This window comes from Pelophylax lessonae (genome assembly GCF_965119305.1).
Source record: "Pelophylax lessonae genome assembly, chromosome: 3".
Classification (NCBI taxonomy): Eukaryota; Metazoa; Chordata; class Amphibia; order Anura; family Ranidae; genus Pelophylax; species Pelophylax lessonae.
In genome coordinates this window covers 440,656,466-440,676,109 of record NC_138770.1, presented here as the reverse complement: position 1 = coordinate 440,676,109, position 19,644 = coordinate 440,656,466, and the positions used below count along the sequence as shown (strand labels likewise).

Genomic DNA, 19,644 nt, shown 5'->3' with positions numbered 1-19,644 from the left:
GAGGGGGGACAGATACTCACCATACCAGGGACCAGGCAGGCACCACTCTAGACAGAACCCCTCGCCATCCAAATTGGGAGCTGCCGATCAAGAGGAATGCTGCGACTTAGGCCAAGACCCGGTCGTATGCGACCTCGCGAGGTGTTTAACTCGCAGGCCAGCCCTTGTCCAGTGGAGCTATGTCGCGGAGCTAGATCAGCACGGAGCTGAAGTCTGCGCACGCTCGTTGGCCAGATTGGGGTGACCAATGAATCTAGATTTTCCAGCCTATCGCCCAGTCCGGCAGTTGATTGTAGATCTCTCAAAAAAAAAACAAGGAGAAAAAAATGTCTCAGGAAAAAACCAGGAGAAAAAATGTCTATCCAAAACGAAAAAATTGCCAGGACCATGGATCCCAGCAAGGAACTAGGTCCATACTCCTGACTAGACAGAAAAAAAACAAACTGAGTACCTATAGCAGGGAGAGGGAGTATGTCCCCCTGGGACTGCTCATAGGTGTAGCCAGCTTCTTTTTCTGCCTAGTGTCCTACTCCTGTGGGGGGCAGTATAACCCAATGGTTATGAAAATCATGGGCTGTGTCCGTCAAGGAACGAAAGAGAAAATGGCATTTGGCCACAAGATTCACAATACTGGCACATTTATATTATACAATTGCTCAGAGACTAGCTACAAGCATATAAAACAGTAGCGCTTCCGTGTCATATGTGTAGCCTAATAGCACTTTACCTGTGAACACCGTCTCAGATAGTCAAGAGCTGGAAGGCATAGGTCTGTGGATGATGACGATGTGGATGCACAGTCTCCAATTTCTTTACAATCAGCCTCACCTGAAGGAAATAAAAATTTTTATTAGAGCTTATTCAATAATCTCCCAAACAATATGCTAGACATACTTTACCAAAAGTGGGAAACAAAGTATAAACGGAGGTATTACACACAGTGCTCCCTGTGATATACACCTCTCAAGAAATTACTTCTAAGTTAATATCTTTACATGGCAGGTGTATAAGCGCAGGCTTTAAAGAATAGATACTGGAAGTGAAATTAACGTAACATCTGCCATGGAGAGCTGTATGAAAATGTATGTTGCGCTAAAAAATACAGCACATTGCTGCATACTTAAAGGTTGCAACAGAGCAACTTCCACAGTCGTTAGATGATAGAAAAATTGAATTATTTGTCTTCAAATAGAATAAGCACCATGCACAAATACCAAACCTTTATCCCACCTATGAAGCACAAGGAAAAGAGAATTACTGTTTGAGGGTTCTTTCCTGCCTCTAGGACCTTACGACTCTACAGCAGGAACAAAGTAATTCAAAATTGTATCATAAAAATGTACTGTTTATATTACAGTAAGTCTGGGTCCCAGCGGGGCTTGCCAGTGGTAGGACTATGGTTGTGTATTTCCAATTAAACAGTTGATAGCCAGTTAATTAACATGTAAACAAGCATTCAGGAATCTGCCTTTCTGAAGTATTCTATATATATTTTATTGTGGGGTACCGTGTAGCAGGATTGTGTAAGGTGTATATATGTGTCACCTATATATACACATATATATGTTCACAAATATACCGTGCACTGCAATTGCTCTAGATCTGAGGGGAAGCTCTGAAATGAGGGAAAGCTCTGCTGAATCAATCATGTTCAAGCAAAAATGCTGTTTTTTTTTTTTCCCCTTGCATGTTCCCCTCAGATCTAGAGCAACTACACTTGCAGTTCACAGACTATTTGCCTTTAGTAAATCAACCCTCCCTATAATGTGGGGTTCCAGGGTTTATGGCTGATGTAGAGAAAACAAAATGTTTTTTTTTTTTCCAGACACTTCATAACTTGGGTTTTGAATCTCAGAGGTTGAAGGGTTTGGGTGGAAATGCGCCTCCATTCCTAGTTCCACATATTCAGGACTCCCTCTGCTGTGAAAGCCTGCTGCATGGTGAAAAGGCTGAATTCTGAAAGAACATTAAAGAGTACATGTGGTGCCTGTTTTGGGAAACCCGTTAGGGAGCACCCTGTTAGTCATGAACTGACCTAGTTCAAGTTGTATTTTTGAAATGGTGAAAAGGCTGAATTCTGAAAGAACATTAACGAGTACATGTGGTGCCTGTTTTGGGAAACCCGTTAGGGAGCACCCTGTTAGTCATGAACTGACCTAGTTCAAGTTGTATTTTTTTGGAATAATTTCATTATTGAACAACTACAATGCTCTCAGTCAATTAAAATGTTAATAAACCTCAAACCTGAAAATTTAAGAAAGTAAAAGTGATATTTTGGCTCTCTTAGGAGAATATCTATGTATTCATAATTATTGGGCAAATATTAGTGTGTATGGTTTTCCTTCACTGTAAATCTCCCGTTTAAGAAGGGCCCACAAGTTCTCAGTAAGGATTGGGTAAGGCGAGGAAGGGGGTCAGGTCATTATTCTTTCATCTTTAAGCCCTTTAGTGGCTAGCCATGCAGTAAAGTACTTTGATGCATGCAATGGAGCATTGTCCTGCATAAATATCATGGTCTTCTTGAAAGATGCAGACTTTTCCTGTACTGCTGCTTGCTTGAAGAAAGTACCTTCTAAAAACTGGCAGTAGGTTTGGGATTGATTGAGATTATTTTGAGTCCATTTTCAACCCAAAAAGGTCCAACTAGTTCACCTTTAATAATACCAGAACCCCAACTCCACCTTGCTGGCGTCTGAGTCGAAGTGGAGCTCTGTGCCCGTTACTGACCTAGCCACTGGCCCATCCACCTGGTCCGTCAAGAGTCAGTCTCATCTCATCAGTCCATAAAACCTTTATAAAATCTTTAGATATTTCTTGGCTCAGTCTTGACGTTTCAACTTATGTGTCTTGTTCAGTGGTGGTCTAGTTTCAGCCTCCCTTACCTTGGCCATGTCTCTGAGCACTGAATACCTGCGCCTAGAACAACACATATACACAGGGGACTCATCATTCTTACGAATAGCTAATAACATTTGGGCACTCCAGTTAGGTTGTAGTTCTGGAATATGACAGCACTGGAACTTTTTTCTCCACAGGTTTCTTGGGACACTGTTGATGGTTCTGTGATCACACCCTAATATCTTAGCCATTTCAAGAGTGCTGCATCCCTCTGAAAGACTTTACAATTTTTTACTTTTTATAGTCAGATAAATAACTTTTTGGCCAATTTTGCCTGAGGAAAAGAAACATAGAATGTGTCGGCAGATAAGAACCATTTGGCCCATCTAGTCTGCCCAATATATCTGAATCTGCCTATCAAATATGCACACCTTGATCTAGAGTGTTGATCTCCTTAGGACACATTCTCCCTCATTATACAAATATAAATCACTTGATATGCTTACTTCTATTAAGCATTTAGGTTTATATAACTTGGAGTTGGACAATATGCATAGAAATGATGATTTGTTCAAAATACTCACTTGCCTAATAATTGTTCACACAGTTTACTACACACACACACACTTTTTTTACTATACACAAGTTTGAAGCATTAAAAAATAATTATATGCTGAATTTTAGTCAAAGACCCTTGAATATTGCACTATAAAAACACATATCAATTTTAAACCCTACAAATTGCTGGGAGTCGATGTTGTGCCTAGAACAACACATATACACAGGAGACTCATCATTCTTACGAATAGCTAATAACATTGGTTGTGGTTCTAAAGAGGAATGAAGTGTACCTAATCCCTTGACAAATTTCATAAGGCACATAATGTAATCAGTGGCTGCATTAGCAAAGACTTGAATGTTGTCTGTATTCAGGAATGCTTCAAACACATCGAACACTGGAGCCTGGCGTTTTCCTAGGAGACAAAGACAGACACAAATTAGTATGTTTATGAAATAAAAAAAGGCATTTACTTTCAGATCAAACGGAAGAGAACAGAGAAGCAGACCCCTATCAAAATGTAGATAGTAACATTTCAAGATCTCTTCTCATTTATCAATACAATAAAAAATGATCTGCACAGATCACCATCATCAGGCAATTTACTGCGCATTGGCTGCAATGGGGACTCTACAGGCAGATGTTGATGAGATTGGCAAGGCACGATTGTAAGAAATGTTTTGCAGCAGCTGGAAGCTGCTGTATATATTGCTAACTGAATAATTAACAAACGCAAGATTTTCCATGTCTGTTAGCATTGGAGCTTCTTCCTCCCTTTCTATTCTTGTGACTTAAGAACAAGAAATGAAAGAAATGGCTATCACAGGAAAGAAAGACATCAAAGGACTCGAAAAGATGATTTTCTAACCATTGAAAAAATGTTGATGTCCCCATTGGTGAGATTTCCCATCACTTTCTGTCGGATTGACCACCCAGCTACTAGGGCAGGAAGTGGGAAGGTTTTTCCCCAGCAAGGATACAGACTGGGTGGAGTTAGGATTTAAAGGACAGTTTATCCAAAACTGATGGTTGGAAATTTCTGGGATGAATCTGACATACTGATTATTTAGATATTTTGGAAACGGAAGCTAGCTTGCCACTGGAGTTCATAATTATGCCCTTTCTTTGCTATTCTTACTTAAGTCAAAGTTCCAGCTGGTTTTTGTGTACTATAAAATAAACAGTGGGAATAACAATACACTGGAACAACCATATCCATTTTCTTGACTTATATAAGGATGTTCACAGAGCTGTGCTTGTGTTTAGACAGCCCATTCATTTTAATGTGGTATTTGATGCACAACATTAGAAAAAAAAAGGGCACTGCAATGGCAATGCATAGTGAAGGTGCATTAAAGGAGTTGTAAAGGCAGAAGTTTTTTTATCTTAAGGCATTCTATGCAGTAAGATAAAAAGACCTCTGTGTGTAGCAGCCGCCCCAGCATCCCTAATACTTACCTGAGCCCCATCTCTCTCCAGTGATGTCGGCGAGTCTCTCGGCTGTCCGGGACTCTCCCTCCTGATTGGCCGAGACACAGCAGCAGCGCCATTGGCTTCTGCTGCAGTCAATTAAAGTCAGTTAGCCAATCAGGAGAGAGAGGGGGTGGGGCTGCACGGCAGCTACGTGTCTGAATGGGCATAGGGAGCTACAGCTCAGCTCAGGTGCCCCCATAGCAAGCGGCTTGCTGTGGGGGCATTTGACAGGAGGGAGGAGCCAGACGCAACAAAGAGGGACCCGAGAAGAGGAGGATCCGGGCTGCTCTATGCAAAACCAACTGCACAGAGCTGGGAAGGAAACAGGTTTGCTGTTTAAAAAACTTTACAATCACTTTAAGGTGCCAATGTTACTGCAGCACAGTAGTGTGAACATCTCCAAAATGTACCAAACCTGAATTTACATTTGCGTGGATTTACTGCCTTTTTGTGTGTTCAAGCATTTTGGCTAGAAACTCTTGACTCACCCATGGAGTATTCTCCTACAAGATATTCCTTAATATCTGACTTGCTGCTGTGCACCGTCTCCAAAGCACTGAAAAGAGGCCTCCATCCTGATTGAATCTGAGGAGAACACACTTCCACCAGTTCTCCAATGGATGTAATCACCTAAATTAGCCAGTAATAGGCAAACAATCTGGTTATCATTCTGGAATAATGACAAGCTTCAAAGATGTAGTTTTTTTTAACAAACATGAAGTCGTTTAAAAATTGCATTGTATGATAGATAATGGATACAGATACATTGCTGACCATTTACAGCCATGTAAAGTAATGCCATTTCACAGCACCCAAATATATGCATTAACAAAAATAGTTGCTCTAAAAATCAAAATCATAACTGAATATGTACATTACAGTTGCTTTTTGTGGGATATGTAGCATTATTGCAGTATTATAAAATGGCCTATATTTACACAAATGTATCCAGTCTTATTAAGCCCATGGGATCAAAGCCCATAAAGGACGGCCTTTACTTCCTGAAAAAGGAAAGGAAAAACAAATGCAACCACCATATCTAAAGTCTGGTAAGCTGCAATACATATTTTTGTTCCTGGGTTTATATACTCTTAAAATTTTACTTTTCCTTGACCTACCTATACCTTTTCTGATTTTTTGGTTGCCTTTATAAAGTTTCATTCATTCTGTCTTTAAATGTTTTAAAAAGCAAAGTCCAATAAAACAGATCCACAATCCACGTATTACAAAGGTGTCACCACACTTCAAGTTTTTGTACATCGGCCACCAAGTGACACCGCATAAATGACCTTCTTACCAAATCCAGTGGACCATTAAATTAATGGTCCAAAGCGCTTGTTAAATCTCTTTGAGCAGGATGATCCAGGCACCAAACAAGTCTCCAATCAGGATCTCTGGTGATCTTTACGCCAACAGCTGCCCAGAGACCCACCCTGCGGACCAATTGGTAATGACTTCCACTACTGAAAGTGATTTTGATGAGCCTGTACCTTGGTTTTTATTATGAAGCAATCCTGATTGGAGATGGGTTTGGTGCCTGGATCATCCTGTTCAAAGGGATTTAACAAGCACTTTTGACCATTTATTTAACGGTCTACTGGATCTGGTAAGAGGCTCGTTTAGGCGGTGTTACTTGGTGGCGAATGCACAGAAATTTGAAGTGTGCGGACACCTATGTGTTGCACACATTGTGGATCCATTTTATTGGACTTTGCTATTTAACCACTTGCCGACTGCCGTCAGTAGATTTACTGCGGCAGTCAGCCCCTCACAGGCAAAGTGACATATATTTACGTCACTAGCCTGTGAGGCTCTCTGGAGCGAGCGCGCGCCATCGGCAGCGCACTCCCGCGCGGTCACGGACCCCCCCCCCCGCGCGTGTGACCGGCGGACCCGATGTCCGCCGGTCACTCGGCGATCGGCGGGGGAGAGGGAGAAAGGCAGGCAGCTTGTGTAAACAAGCTGCCTGTCAGTTCTCCCTGTGTAGAAACACTGATCATACGATTCTACTATGTAGGACCGTTGATCAGTGTAACTACAGCTCAACAGACAGCCAATCACAGTTAGAATCACGCCCCCTAGGGACACACACAGCCCCTCCCTCTCAAATAAAGTTAACCTCTTCACTGCCAGTGTATTTTTACAGTAACAGTGCATATATATAGCACTGATTACTGTAGAAATGTCACTGGTAACCCCAAAAGTGTCAAAAATGTCAGTCAAGGGTCCGATCTGTCCGCCCCAATGTCGCAGTGAACAAGAAGGATTCCCCTATGTATGGGACTGTAAATGCCACTGAACACTGTGTTTTGCATAAAATATCTTTATTATTACAAAATACATACAAAATAATAACATAAATCAATAACATCACAGGGCATAAAAATATGCATGCATATGACAGACCAAATACCGAACACAATAGGGGCGCTTAGGTGTACAAGGTGATCGTGGAACCGGAACCGACCCAATGTCGCAGTACCGCAAAAAAAAAAAAAAAAAAAAAAAAAAATCGCAGATCGCCGCCATTACGCGTTAAAAAAAAAAAAAAACAACAACAAAAATGACAAAAATCTTTCCCATTGTTAGTAAATGCAATAACTTTTGCGCAAACCAATCAAAATACGCTTTTTGCGATTTTTTTTTACCAAACATATGTAGCATAAAACAAATTGGCCGAAAATGTTAAAAAATTTTGATTTTTACTTTTTTTGGGGGGGAATTTCATATAAAAAAATGTGAAAAATATTGTTATTTTTGCAAAATTGTCGCTCTTTTTTTGTTTATAGCGCGTGATCAAAAAATCGCACAGGTGATCAAATACCACCAAAAGAAAGCTCTGTTTGTGGGAAAAAAAGGACGTCAAATTAGTTTAGGTACAGCGTCGCACGACCGCGCAATTGTCCGCTAAAGTCACGCAGTGCCGAATCGCAAAATACCCCCTGGTCTTTTAGCAGCCAAATCCTCCGGGGCTTAAGTGGTTAAAAACACTTTTTGGTGCCTTTGCGAATTGGCCTTTATGGTTTGAATATTTTTTTTCTTTCTTTTTTTTCACATATTTATTATTTTTTTCTCTTATTTGTTTTTCACCAAAATTATTGGACTTTGCACCATTGTATGATTTGAAATATTTATTCACTTATTTGTTTTTGATTTAGCGCCATTTCTTTATATTTGAATTTTTTGCTGTTAGTGTCACAATTGCTTAAGTGGCTGCTTTATCGTTTATTAAGTTTACACGCTTCAGCACCCGTTTTATATATATACAGTAAAACCTTGGATTGAGAGTAACTTGGTTTGAGAGTGTTTCGCAAGACCAGTAAAATTTTTAAATAAATTTTGACTCGATGAACAAGTGATGTCTTGGTGTACAAGTAGTGTCATGTCACAACAAGATAGTAAAACCGAAGAGAGGCACCTCTAAGTTTAGCAATATGGTTACACTTAATGAAGGTACAACATTTAGCAACTCACATGGTTGAAGAATAAAAGAGGCACATCTAGTATACTGGCATCCGGGGTAAAGCTGTCCACATAGACCATCCACCGCACCGCCCTCGATGTCATCCCTTTCCATGCTGCGCTTCACGTCTCGCTTCCATATCGCTCTACTGCAGGGTAGTCTTCCCGGTCCTGATTGCAGGCTTCCGGTGGTGAGAGCCGGCAGTGCGGAGGATGGTCTATGTGGACAGCTTTACCCCGGATGTCGGCATACTTATATGTGCCTCTTAATCATCAAACGTGAGTTTCCAAATGTCGCACTGTCATTAAATGTATCCATATTGCTACACTTAGAGGCGCCTTTCTTCTCTTTCATACACTATAGCTTCTGCTGGATTTTTATTCTAATCCCCATGTGGAGGCTTCCATTTGTGGATGGACATTTTATGGTCACACAAAATTACTATAAATTCTTTTTATATGGACTATAAACTAAAAGACTAATGCATAAATGGCAGTGGAACTAATTATCTGAGTTTCCATTATTTCTTATGGGGAAATTCGCTTTGATATAAGAGTGCTTTGTATTACAAGCATTTTTCCAGAACGAATTATGCTCGCAATCCAAGGTTTTACTCTATTTGATTACAATAAAAGTAATTTTTGAAAATAAACCTATATCCTATTTAATATGTCGACCGTGCAAAGAGCAGTGATGATGTTCACAGCATAATAATGATTCCATTTTACTACAGATCAGTAAAAGATGGAGTGATTGAGAGCTATGGGTTAATTCACTTTCCACACCGCACTATGCCCTAGTAAGGCAAGAATCTACATAAACAGTCTTAAATGATTATAATAATTCAGAATTATTCACATAAGGATTTTTCATTTGCTCTATAATTTGCTGTACTTTGAGCCTGCCTCTTCAGCTTGAGTGTCAGAGGCAACCTGAAGTTGTTGCCCTGTTATTTGCCTAACCTCACATACTTGAGAATGAATAAAAGTGTCAAAAAAGAGTCCCATAATTGACACAGACATATACAGGGGTCATTTATTAGACAATATTAGGCTAGATATGGACAAGTCCAAGTTTTCATGATAATTGGTTGGTTTTGTGTGCAAAAACAAAAAATTAAAATTAACTATAAACCAGTTGATACTGGATGAATTAATTTGATTGATTCTCCTACAGATAAGAAATTCAGCCTGATTATACAGAAACTATTAAATTTGAATGATCACAGTGTGTGGGAGCTACAGTATATAGTCACTGTGCTCGGCAAAAGCAGGAAAGTAAAATATGTAATATTTAATAGTTATAATAGGGAAATAGTTCAAAATCGAATGCTATGTACACAGGTGGAAAATTGGCCAGTTCAGCAGGAACTGGCTGACATTCGGTTATTGTATGTACAGCGGTCTGTCTGACATAAGACGGTCTAACGCCAGCTTTTGTTAAAGGGACATGCTGGAAAACCAGCATCTGATCAGCGCATGCAGCTAATGGCTGTGAGCGCTGGTCAGCGCTCTCTGGCGGGGGGAGTCCCTGTGTCAGAATACAAAAGCACTGCAGGGGAGATTGCTGCACCGACATCGCTTGTGTTGGTACAGCCATCTGTCAGGTTTTTCTCATTCAACCCACTGGGTTGAATGAAAAAAAAAAAAAAACTAGCAGTATGTACCTTATGAGGAGTTTGGGGTTTACTGCTCTAGAAAAACGTGATCTCCACAAGGGCGCACAGAAACACCTAAAACACAGCCTTTGGGCAGCTTTCTTTCAGTCTGCGTTTCTGTGCACCACAGTTTAGTTGCTGCCCATAGAAATGAATCAAATGTCATATGAATGATATATTAATAATGTTAAAAGAAAAAAAAAAGTCAATCGAGCTATGGGTTTTTAAACAAAAGGTAATGCCAGCCTAAATGCCAGCCAGATTTGACAATGACAGTATTGAGTCATCTTTTTTTTCATTATTGTTAAAATTTTTTGTTTGTTTAAAGTAGCAATATCCGTGTAGATTAAAATTGATTGGGTCTATGGCCAGTCCTAGGCAGTTGGGAGCTGAGGGACCATGTGTGATGTCGGGCTGTAATGAAGACAGCAACTATCGGAGTTTAGGTATCATCTAACCCTTGACACTAAAGCTAAAATTCAAACACATCAATGAAAATACAACGAAATAGGAGGGCAAATATAATCATTTGTCATTAAGGCTGAATTTTTATAACTGTGCCTAAGCCCAGTTGTGGCCAGGGTTCTTTTTAAGGCTCCATGTGGCATATCCTGATATTTTAGGAAATAGTGATGTAATGAATGTATAAGCGTCAAACACTGCCACCTAGTGGCAAATATAAAATCTATACTTGTCTGAAATCAAAGAAAACATAATTGAATGCATAATATGGGCATTTTAGTATTTGGCAACATGGTAAAACAATCTTTTATCCATTTATAGTTTTACTAAAAATATATAATATCATAATTTTCTACCAGACAAGTTAAAACTAGATCAATAGCATAGGCTTTGAATATACACGTCTAGATTGTAAGCTCTAACGAGCAGGGCCCTCTGATTCCTCCTGTATTGAATTGTACTGTAACTGTATTGTCTTCCCAACACTGTAAAGCGCTGTGCAAACTGTTGGCGCTATATAAATCCTGTATAATAATAATAATAATACACGTCAAAGCTTTGGGCTATTTACTAGTTCAGTACACCTGCATGCTTTACTGTTAGGGCAAGTTGCATGAAAACACGCAGTCATTCCATGTAACTGAAATTCCTTCCCCAACTATATGTCTGTTTGCCAGCAGGTCCATTGAATAATTCTTAACAGGTCTCATGCACACTGGATGTTTCTTAGGCTGCTGTTTTTAGCTTCAGGCGTTTTTTTGCAGCCAGTATACTCCCCAGCATGTTATCCGAGGTGTCCATGCATACATAGGCTGTTATCAGCATTTTTTGTCGTGGACGTTTTCTGACTGGAAAAACCAGAACTAGTGGGTTTTAAGAGGAACCATAGGCTTTTATGGGGATAGAGTTTTGCTAAAAAAAAAAAAAAAAAAAAAAAAAAAAAAAAAGCAAAAAAACGCAACAGATAAAAAAACGCTAAAAATGCTGAAAAACGCTACTGCAAAACTCATTTGCAGCTACAGCTTTCTACAGCTAACGCTACTGGTGTTTTTATAAAGTTCAGTGTGCATAAGGCCTAATATGCTGATTGATTGCTCTGTTTTAATTTGCTAAACAATTTAGCTGTCCATTAGCAGTACTTGGGAATAAACGTACCTGATCTTGTACATCTTCATCACATAGCTCCAGCTGCATGATTCGCTCAAAAGGCCGGAAAAGAGCCTCGTTAAAGTGAAAATGTGGGGGCTCCTCCCAGTCAGTCAGCACTTCAGTCATGATGTCATGTATGAAGGAAACAGCCTTCTTAGATACACGCCGTTCTTTGTGACAAGCTGCCTGTGCAGTAGAAAAACAGACTGTAAAATTCAGCACTACATTCACTCAATAAATTTCAAAATGTTGCCAAGCATGTACTGCATCAGCGATAGGCAAAAACATCATTCTATTTTCAAGACATTCTATGCGGTCCCTATTTCTAGCTCTGCACTTTTATTCACCTAATTACTTTACCCAAAAAAAAAGGCAATCTATTTTTCATGTCATTAAATTACACTCTGACGAGCAATGAGCCACTAACACAAAGAGCAAATCATCTGTGGGCTTTCACTAATGCTAGGGAGGTGTGATCCCAAAAAGGCCAGGGATTCTGGATAATGAAGATTACTGATATGATTGATAAACCACAAACTCTAATTTCTTTGTTCTAAAATCTCCCCGCAGAAAAGAGTGGAGTAAAAGGTCAGTCCACCCAAAAACCCTCTGATGGTGTCTTGTATCACACAGGATCTTAATTGGTGACATATCTGCACATCTGGTGTGGCTATTATGGGAGGGTCATAATTCTTGTTCTTGGATTTGATTTTATATAACGGAGAATGCAACAGGAATAGTTGGAACACACAAAAGGTAGGAAGAAGACTAAAAACTTCATGATGGGCAGGTATTAAAAGTCTATTACTTGTACTCCTCATAGAGAAAAGATAAAAACTCAATTGCAAGCAGATATTCCTGAATTATAAGACAATTCATGAAAGATGTGGTGGGTTCTCCAACCATAGGAGTCATAGCCACTGGGGATAAGTCGATCCAATTTAAATACTTGCATAGAATTTATTATACCCCACTTAGGCTATGGAAATTGAGTAAATTAGCATCATCCAAATGTTTTCGGTGTCATACAGCTACGGGAGACTTCTTCTGTTCTTCTTCAGTTCTGGTCAGCACTCACCGCATTTCTAAATGATAAACTAGCCCTCCTTAATATTTGTTCTCCTAATTGATGTCTCCTCAGTGACTTTGGTGAAGAAGTGCTTGGTGAATCCCTGAAAGTTTTACTAAGGTTTCTTTTCTTCTACACAAAAAAAGCCATAGTGTTACAATGGAAACAGTCAGACCCTTCTACTATCAACATGTGGATCTCTTTAGTTAACAAGGCCTTACCCATATATAAGTTAACGTACTGCTAAGAGTTGAGAAAATAAGAAATATGAGAAAATCTGGTCTTGTTGTACATCAGCGATATCAGGGGATGTGGAGATATGAATAAGCATCTGCTTTTCCCTAATCTTCCCTTCTGATCCTGTAACTTTCTGGTCCATTGCATGATGGGTTTAATGTTAATGTGTATGGTTATATAGGCTCTCTTCTTTATTTAACCAAAGATTTGGTAACTTTAGAGGTTGAATTGACACCTAATGTTTGTGTATGATGGTATTTGTACCTCTGATGGGACTTCAATATTATTGATGATCGTGTGATGCTCGAAGGCAGAATGTATTGTAATGTAAAGTTGACCCATCGGTTTTTACCTTGTTTTATGTCGTGCTTTGTTGTACTTTGTAAAACACTAATAAAAGTACCTTTAAAAAAAAATAGTCAATTACTTCATCATGTTCCAGCACAAAACATCTTTTTTACCTCCACAAAATGAGGAGCCACCACACTCCAACACCGAATGACATGAAGCAGTGGGCGAGATTTACTCCGGATAATACGTAGCATGACATCACCAAGACGGAACAGATGTAAAGCACTTCTTTTGTCCTGTGTAGATTTGATTTCTCCTATAGTGCAATGAAAAATATATTTTAAAGAAATAATCTATAATTCTGCCTGTAGTAGGGTCCAAGAAAAATGGGATTTTTGACTTACCATAAAATACATTTCTCTGATGTTCATTGACGGACACAGCTCCTGATCTTAACCATTGGGTTATACTGCCCCCTACAGGAGTGGGCCACAAGGCAGAAAAAAAGTCTGGCTATGCCTATGGGCAGTCCCAAGGGGTATATTCCTTCTCTCTGCTATAGGTACTCAGTTTTGTTACAAGCAGTGTCAGAAGAATTAGAACTCCACAGAGGGGTGGTTGCTGTTTCCATCAATGTACATCAGAGAAATGGATTTTATGGTAAGTTAAAAATCCAATTTTCTCTTTCGTTCATTGACGGACACAGCTCCTGATCTTCTTAACCATTGGGACATCCCAAAGCAATGTTAAACATGAGGGGTGGGAACAGCGAAAAAGAAATTCCCAAGGCTAACCTATAACCGACCAGGTAAACAGGAGCTCAACCAAAACAACTGGAGCTCACCTGAAAAAAACAATACCCCCTCAAAGAGGATCAGGTCTTCTAAACAGCAGACAGCAAAACCATGTGGCCAAAAAAAAGCATCCACAGATGCCAACACATCCACTTTATAGAAGTTTGTGAAAGTGTGCACCGATGACCAGGTGGCCGCCTTGCAAACCTGCGTCACTGACACCTGATGACGGAAAGCCCAGGAGGCACTGAGCGCCCGAGTAGAGTGACAGGGAAAGGAGGAACCTAACCCCTGATGGAATAGGCCTGAATCACTGTCTGTCTGATCTAGGGATGATCGAACGGTTCGGGTCGACCATCGGTTCGGCCCGAACATTGGGTGTTCGAGGTTCGGCCGAATTTAGAACTTTTTGCCCAAAAAGTTCAGAATTTGGCAACCAGAACCGACCAAAATGCAATGGTTCAGGAAATGGGCTTTAAAAGCCCGTGATTGGACCAGAATCATTAGCAAAAGCCAACTGAGGCGGCAGAAGAATGCTAGGAATGTGATTGGAGTGACTAGGGGGTCCATAGTCCAATCATTAGTGAATACGCCCCCCAGTATATAAGATAGCCCCCGCCAAATTCCTAGCATTGTAATACAGGACATGGAAGAGAGTGGAAGCAGTTCTGCTAATTTTACTTTAAAAGTGTCATTTAGCATTTATTAGTGTGAGAAAAGGGATAGCTAGTGTAGTTAGGGTGCTCTTTTACACTTTAGTTAGCTTCCAAAATTTAGTTTCTGTAGGGAAAGTGTGAAGTGTCAGGGTGACCGTAATGTAGTATAGGGTTAACTGACTGCTATGGCAGGGTGACCGAACCCTTCCATATCAGGGTGACCGTAATGTAGTGTAGGGTGAACTGAAGTGACTGCTATGGCAGTGTGACCGCTATAGAGAAAAGCTAGTTTCTCATGTGTCACTTTCACTGCAGGGATATGGCTTCGCCGCCGCCAGCATTTTTGGCTGCAGGCGTTGCTAGTGTTTTTTGAGCACATGTTTGGAGTCAGACATGACATCTGAACATGTGTATAGGGGGTATATATACACATCCATGTCTGTCTATATACACCTAGACATATATAGGTGTGAAAGGAGCAGAAAAAACTACTTAATGAAATAATTAACACCAATATATTTCTGCTCCTATCACACCTATATATGTCTAGGTGTTCATATACATACAAGTATGTGTGTATATACACCACTATACACAAGTTCAGATGTTTTGCCTGCCTCCAAAGAACCCAAAAAAATGCCCAAAAAAACGCTAGCGTCAAAAAAAAAAACGCCCAGGTGTGTTGTTGCAGGCATTTTTTGGAGGCAGGCAAAACATCTGAACTTGTGTATAGTGTACCTGTGAAGTTTCAGCTCTGTAGCATGTCCAGAACCAGAAAAAAAGATAATTTTTCAGTAGAGCAGGGATGGTGGGACCCTCCTTTTACACCTATATGATCTTTTTGCTATGGTTCTGGACATGCTACAGAACTGAAACTTTACAGGTACACCTTTTAGACCCCCCAGACACAAAATCACACAAAAAAAGTTCTTAAAAATTGTCATTTTTGATAGAGAGCCAATTATTGAAAAAAAATAAATAAATAAATTTCTTTGGATTTAGTGTCTGGGGGGTCTAAAAAGTGTACCTGTGAAGTTTCAGCTCTGTAGCATGTCCAGAACCCCCCAAAAATTAGCATTTTCTTATAATTTTTATTAGAACAGGAATACGGCTTCTCTACTGCGTTTTTTCTTGCATTTATCGGGCATTTTTGGAGGCAGGCATGACTTTTTTTGGATTAGTGACTGGGGGGGGGGGGGTCTAAAAAGTGTACCTGTGAAGTTTCAGCTCTATAGCATGTCCAGAACCAGAAAAAATATACTTTTTCAGTAGAGCAGGGATGGTGGGACTCCCCTTTTACACCTATATGATCTTTTTTTGGGGGTTCTGGACATGCTACAGAGCTGAAACTTCACAGGTACACCTTTTAGACCCCCCAGACACAAAATCACACAAAAAAAGTTCTTAAAAATTGTCATTTTTGATAGAGAGCCAATTATTGAAAAAAAAAATAAAAAATAAAAAAAATAAAAAAATCTTTGGATTTAGTGTCTGGGGGGTCTAAAAAGTGTACCTGTGAAGTTTCAGCTCTGTAGCATGTCCATAACCATAAAAAAAAAAAGATTGTTTGTATTAGAACACTTTCAGCACAGGATGTTGGCTTCTCGCTTTTCACACCTTGCCGATTTAATAGCAGGCTTTTTTTTGGGCATTTTTTGGGTTCTTTTGAGGCAGGAAAAACATCTGAACTTGTGTATAGTGGTATATATACCACTATACACAAGTTCAGATGTTTTGCCTGCCTCCAAAGAACCCAAAAAAATGCCCAAAAAAACGCTAGCGTCAAAAAAAAAAAACGCCCAGGTGTGTTGTTGAAGGCATTTTTTGGGGGTTTTTGGAGGCAGGCAAAACATCTGAACTTGTGTATAGTACCACTATACACAAGTTCAGATGTTTTTCCTGACTCCAAAGAACCCAAAAAAATGCCCAAAAAAACGCCTGCTATTAAACCGGCAAGGTGTGAAAAGCGAGAAGCCATATTACAGATCTATAATTGCATATATTTCTGCTACTATCACACCTATATATGTCTAGATGTGTATATACATATAAGTGTGTGTGTGTATATATACCCGTATACACAAGTTCAGATGTTTTGCCTGCCTCCAAAGAACCCAAAAAAATGCCCAAAAAAACGCTAGCGCCAAAAGAAAACACCCAGGTGTGTTGTTGAAGGCATTTTTTGGGGGTTTTTGGAGGCAGGCAAAACATCTGAACTTGTGTATAGTACCACTATACACAAATTCAGATGTTTTTCCTGACTCCAAAGAACCCAAAAAAATGCCCAAAAAAACGCCTGCTATTAAACCGGCAAGGTGTGAAAAGCGAGAAGCCATATTACAGATCTATAATTGCACTAATACAAACAATCTTTTTTTTTATGGTTCTGGACATGCTACAGAGCTGAAACTTCACAGGTACACTTTTTAGACCCCCCAGACACTAAATCCAAAGAAATTTATTTATTTAATTTTTTTTTTCAATAATTGGCTCTCTATCAAAAATGACAATTTTTAAGAACTTTTTTGTGGGATTTAGTGTCTGGAGGGTCTAAAAGGTGTACCTGCGAAGTTTCAGTTCTGTAGCATGTCCAGAACCCCCAAAAAAAGATCATATAAGTGTAAAAGGGGGGTCCCACCATCCCTGCTCTACTGAAAAATTATCTTTTTTTCTGGTTCTGGACATGCTACAGAGCTGAAACTTCACAGGTACACTTTTATACCCCCCAGATACTAAATCCAAAGACATTTTTTTTTTTTTTTTTAATTTTTCCAATAATTGTCTCTCTATCAAAAATGACAATTTTTAAGAACTTTTTTTTTGTGATTAATAGTCCCTGGGGTATGACCCAGAACCCTAGGCACTTTTTAGGGGCATTTATTGGGTTTTAGGGCTTCAAAATTGTGTTTTTTTGATTACCGAAGTTCGGGTCCCATTGATTTCAATGGGGTTCTGAAATCCGGGCCGAACTTTCAGGTAGTTCGGATGTTCTGGCCAAACCGAACTTTTGAAAAGTTCGATCATCCCTAGTCTGATCCATCTTGAAATGGTTGCAGTGGAGCACAGAGTAAATAGGGAGTCTGATTTCCTAAAATACTCCGTAGCTGCCAGGTACATCCAAATCAAGGCATGCAAAGCAATTTCCTTTGGATGTTTTGGCCTGGGACACAGGTAAGGCAACAATGTCTTCATTCAAATGAAAATCAGAGATAACCTGAGGAAGGTATGACGGACAGGGGTAAAGAACCACCTTATCACTGTGAACCAGCAAGTAAGGTGAACGACAATTGCGACACACTGCGTGCAGTGGTAAAAGCCACCAACAAGGCCACATTTTGGGACAGCATAAGCAAAGGAATCTCCCGAAGATTCTCAAAAGGAGGCTTCTGGAGGACTGAGAGCATTAAATTGAGGTTCCAAGGCGGCAACAGGGACCGCACTGGAGTGGTCAAGTGCCTAACTCCCTGAAGAAAAGTACACACCAAGGAGTATGTGGCCAAGGGCCATGGAAAGAAGACCACTAAGGCCAACACCTGACCCCTGATAGTACTCAAGGCCAGTTTCTGCTCAACCCCCCCCCCCCCCCTTGAAGGAAGGTCAAGATTCGAGCCACCGCAAAAAGAGCGAGGATGAACCCCAAGAGACTCACACCACGCAGTGTACGTCTCTCACGTATGATGGTAGATCTTCCTAGAAGTAGATTTCCTAGCTTTTAACAGCGTTGGAATCACTGACTCAGACAAACCTCTATTCATCAGCACCTGGCGTTCAACAGCCAAGGCGTCAAAGCCAGCGACTGGTCCTTGGGACAGCAGATGTCCCCTGAGAGGAAGCTTCCAAGGAATGTTGGCAACCAGTCGCACCAGATCGGCGTACCAAGCCTGACAAGGCCAGTCTGGGTACACTAAGATGACGGAAACCCTCCTGCCTCAATCCTACGTAGAAGTCTTGGCAGAAGCTTGAGAGGAGGGAAGGCGTAAATCAAATGATACTGACCCCAGAGGGCCACCACCGCATCATGACTTTTGCCAGAGGATCCCCTGACTGAGCCACAAACCTCTGCACCTTTCTGTTGAGCCCAGACACCAACATCCACCTCGGGGATGCTCCACCGGAGACACAACTGATGAAACACCTCCGGTTGAAGGGACCACTCCCCTTGGTCCAACGCCTGCCAACTGAGGTAATCCGCCTGCCAGTATTCCACCCCGGGAATGTGTACTGCGGAGAGGGCTGAAACGAACTGTTCTGCCCACCTTAGAATGCCGGCTACCTCCAGAGCTGCCAGGACACTTCCTGTGCTCCCCAGGTGATTGACATAAGCCACGGCTGTAGAATTGTCCGATTGAAGTCCTGAAGACGATCCGTTCAATGTTCCAGGCACAGTCCAATTGCTCGAAGTACCAAGACATTGATCGGTAGTCTGGACTCTTCCAGTGTCCAGGTCCCCTGAGCAGAAATTTTGCAGAGGACATCTCCCCAGCCGGACAGGCTGGCATTCGTGGGGACCACTGTCCAATACATGGGAAGGAAGGATTTGCCCAGCCGAAAAGCCGAAGAACGAAGCCACCATACCAGGGACTCTCGTTCCCCGGCTCAGCCGGATCGGATTGTCCAGAGACTACAGATTCTTGTCCCATTTGGCCAGCATCTCCCTTGCAGGGACCTGGAACTGTGCAAATGAAACTGCCTTGATGGTAGACACCATCAGGCCCAGCACTCAAGTGCAAGTCCAGAAGGAAGGACAGCAGGAGACGAATTACAGCCTGCTGTTTTTGGAGTTTGCCTAGAGGAAGGAGCACTCTGGCTAGGGCCAAGTCCAGAGTCAGACCCAGATAGTCCAGCTTTGTGGACAGAACCAGAGCAGACTTCTGAAAATTCAGAATCCAGCCACACAGCCTTAAGCTCGTATGGTCATCTCCAAGTTTTCCACCAAAGCAATAGGAAACTCCGCTCGCAGAGGGAGGTCGTCCAAGTAGCCCAGTACCGCAATCCC

At 40.9% G+C, this 19,644-nt stretch overlaps 1 protein-coding gene across 2 annotated transcripts in view; it reads right to left on the bottom strand.

Moving 5' to 3' along the window:
- ARFGEF3 (ARFGEF family member 3) overlaps positions 1 to 19,644 on the bottom strand; it is a 173,568-nt gene that overhangs the window by 39,631 nt on the left and 114,293 nt on the right. For both annotated transcript variants that reach the window (XM_082249728.1, XM_082249729.1), the window contains 5 exons: positions 13,369 to 13,514; positions 11,608 to 11,787; positions 5,359 to 5,500; positions 3,690 to 3,812; positions 728 to 828 (listed from right to left, as the gene is read on the bottom strand). In XM_082249728.1, coding sequence (XP_082105854.1) covers positions 728 to 828; positions 3,690 to 3,812; positions 5,359 to 5,500; positions 11,608 to 11,787; positions 13,369 to 13,514 — 692 coding nt within the window. The remainder of the gene's footprint in view (positions 1 to 727; positions 829 to 3,689; positions 3,813 to 5,358; positions 5,501 to 11,607; positions 11,788 to 13,368; positions 13,515 to 19,644) is intronic.